The 1,177-nt window shown below is 35.3% G+C and overlaps 1 protein-coding gene across 1 annotated transcript; it reads right to left on the reverse strand.

Annotated features, from left to right (window-relative positions):
* Positions 1-13: 13 nt before the first annotated feature.
* On the reverse strand, positions 14-1,171 carry LOC113473106 (the record flags this gene model as incomplete). Its single annotated transcript, XM_026832857.1, has 3 exons — positions 1,126-1,171; positions 798-967; positions 14-109 (listed from the first exon to the last, which is right to left on the reverse strand). Coding segments are annotated over exons 1-3 (309 nt in total), but the record flags the coding sequence as incomplete, so codon positions are not given.
* Positions 1,172-1,177: the final 6 nt, after the last annotated feature.

The following is a 1,177-nucleotide window of genomic DNA, read 5'->3' on the forward strand; positions in this document are numbered from 1 at the left end:
TAAATAAACTTACTAGATGTTTCCTTACCTTTAGGTCTTTCAGATTTTCAGCGAGTTCAATGATTTCTGTGGTTCCAGGTTCCTGTTTTTGTATAAAAACTTCAATTTCCTGAAAAAATAATAAAAGCGTTAATTTTACCGAGTTCAAGATTGAGCCTTAAGGAATTCAATTCTTTTAGTTATTTATTGCTATTTCATACAACTGCTAGGATAGGTTGCTACCAGCCTTTTCGAATAGTTCTCATAATCACAGTAACATAAATATGTCTTTTCGAAGAAGAGATACATAAGTAGCTATGATCGTGTTATTGAAAATCCTGGAAAAATCACAATGGTTAAAAATAAGTAGGATTCTGTAAAACATGACAAATCTGCCCAGAGACGAGGTTAGGAATACATAAAAATATAAAATACACAAATATTTAGAGTCAATCGTTACCTAAAAAAAAAGAAAAAAAAAATGAATGGATTTTCGATTAGAATTAGCATACATGAAATTTTTTATTACACGATGATGAATAGGAGAATTTCTAGTTAAGGACAAGAAAAGACAAAACACGTAGGTAATACGAAGATCAAATACTGAAAATTCAAACAATCAATAAAAACAAAACGTTTCATTAGTATCCATTAAGTTATTAGTACGCAAAACACTCGGGTTAAATCTGCACACTGTGACATTTTAACAAACAATGTTTTCAAAACGGTCGTATGGCCCAAGATGGTTTAGTCTAACATAGAGTTTATATCATTGGCAACAACTAATTTGAGAAAGCATTTCATATTCACACGTGTACCTTGTTTACTTCATCAGTCTTGAATGTTGCCTGTGCACCTTTATCAGTCATGAAAGTTGCCTGTGAACCTTCATCAGTCATGAAGGTCGCCTGAGCAGCTTCATCTGTCTTGAAGGTCACCTGTGAACCTTCATCAGTCTTGAAGGTTGCCTGTGCACGTTCATCATTGCCTGTTTGAATACTTTGTCCTGTGCACCTTTATCAGTCATGAAAGTCGCCTGTGAACCTTCATTAGTCATGAAGGTCGCCTGAGCACCTTCATCTGTCTTGAAGGTCACCTGTGAACCTTCATCAGTCTTGAAGGTTGCCTGTGCACGTTCATCATTGCCTGTTTGAATACTTTGCTCGATGTCAAACTGCTCTTTGCTCATGACTTCATC

Source organism: Diaphorina citri, unplaced genomic scaffold (genome assembly GCF_000475195.1).
Source record: "Diaphorina citri unplaced genomic scaffold, Diaci psyllid genome assembly version 1.1 scaffold15291, whole genome shotgun sequence".
NCBI classification, from domain to species: domain Eukaryota; kingdom Metazoa; phylum Arthropoda; class Insecta; order Hemiptera; family Psyllidae; genus Diaphorina; species Diaphorina citri.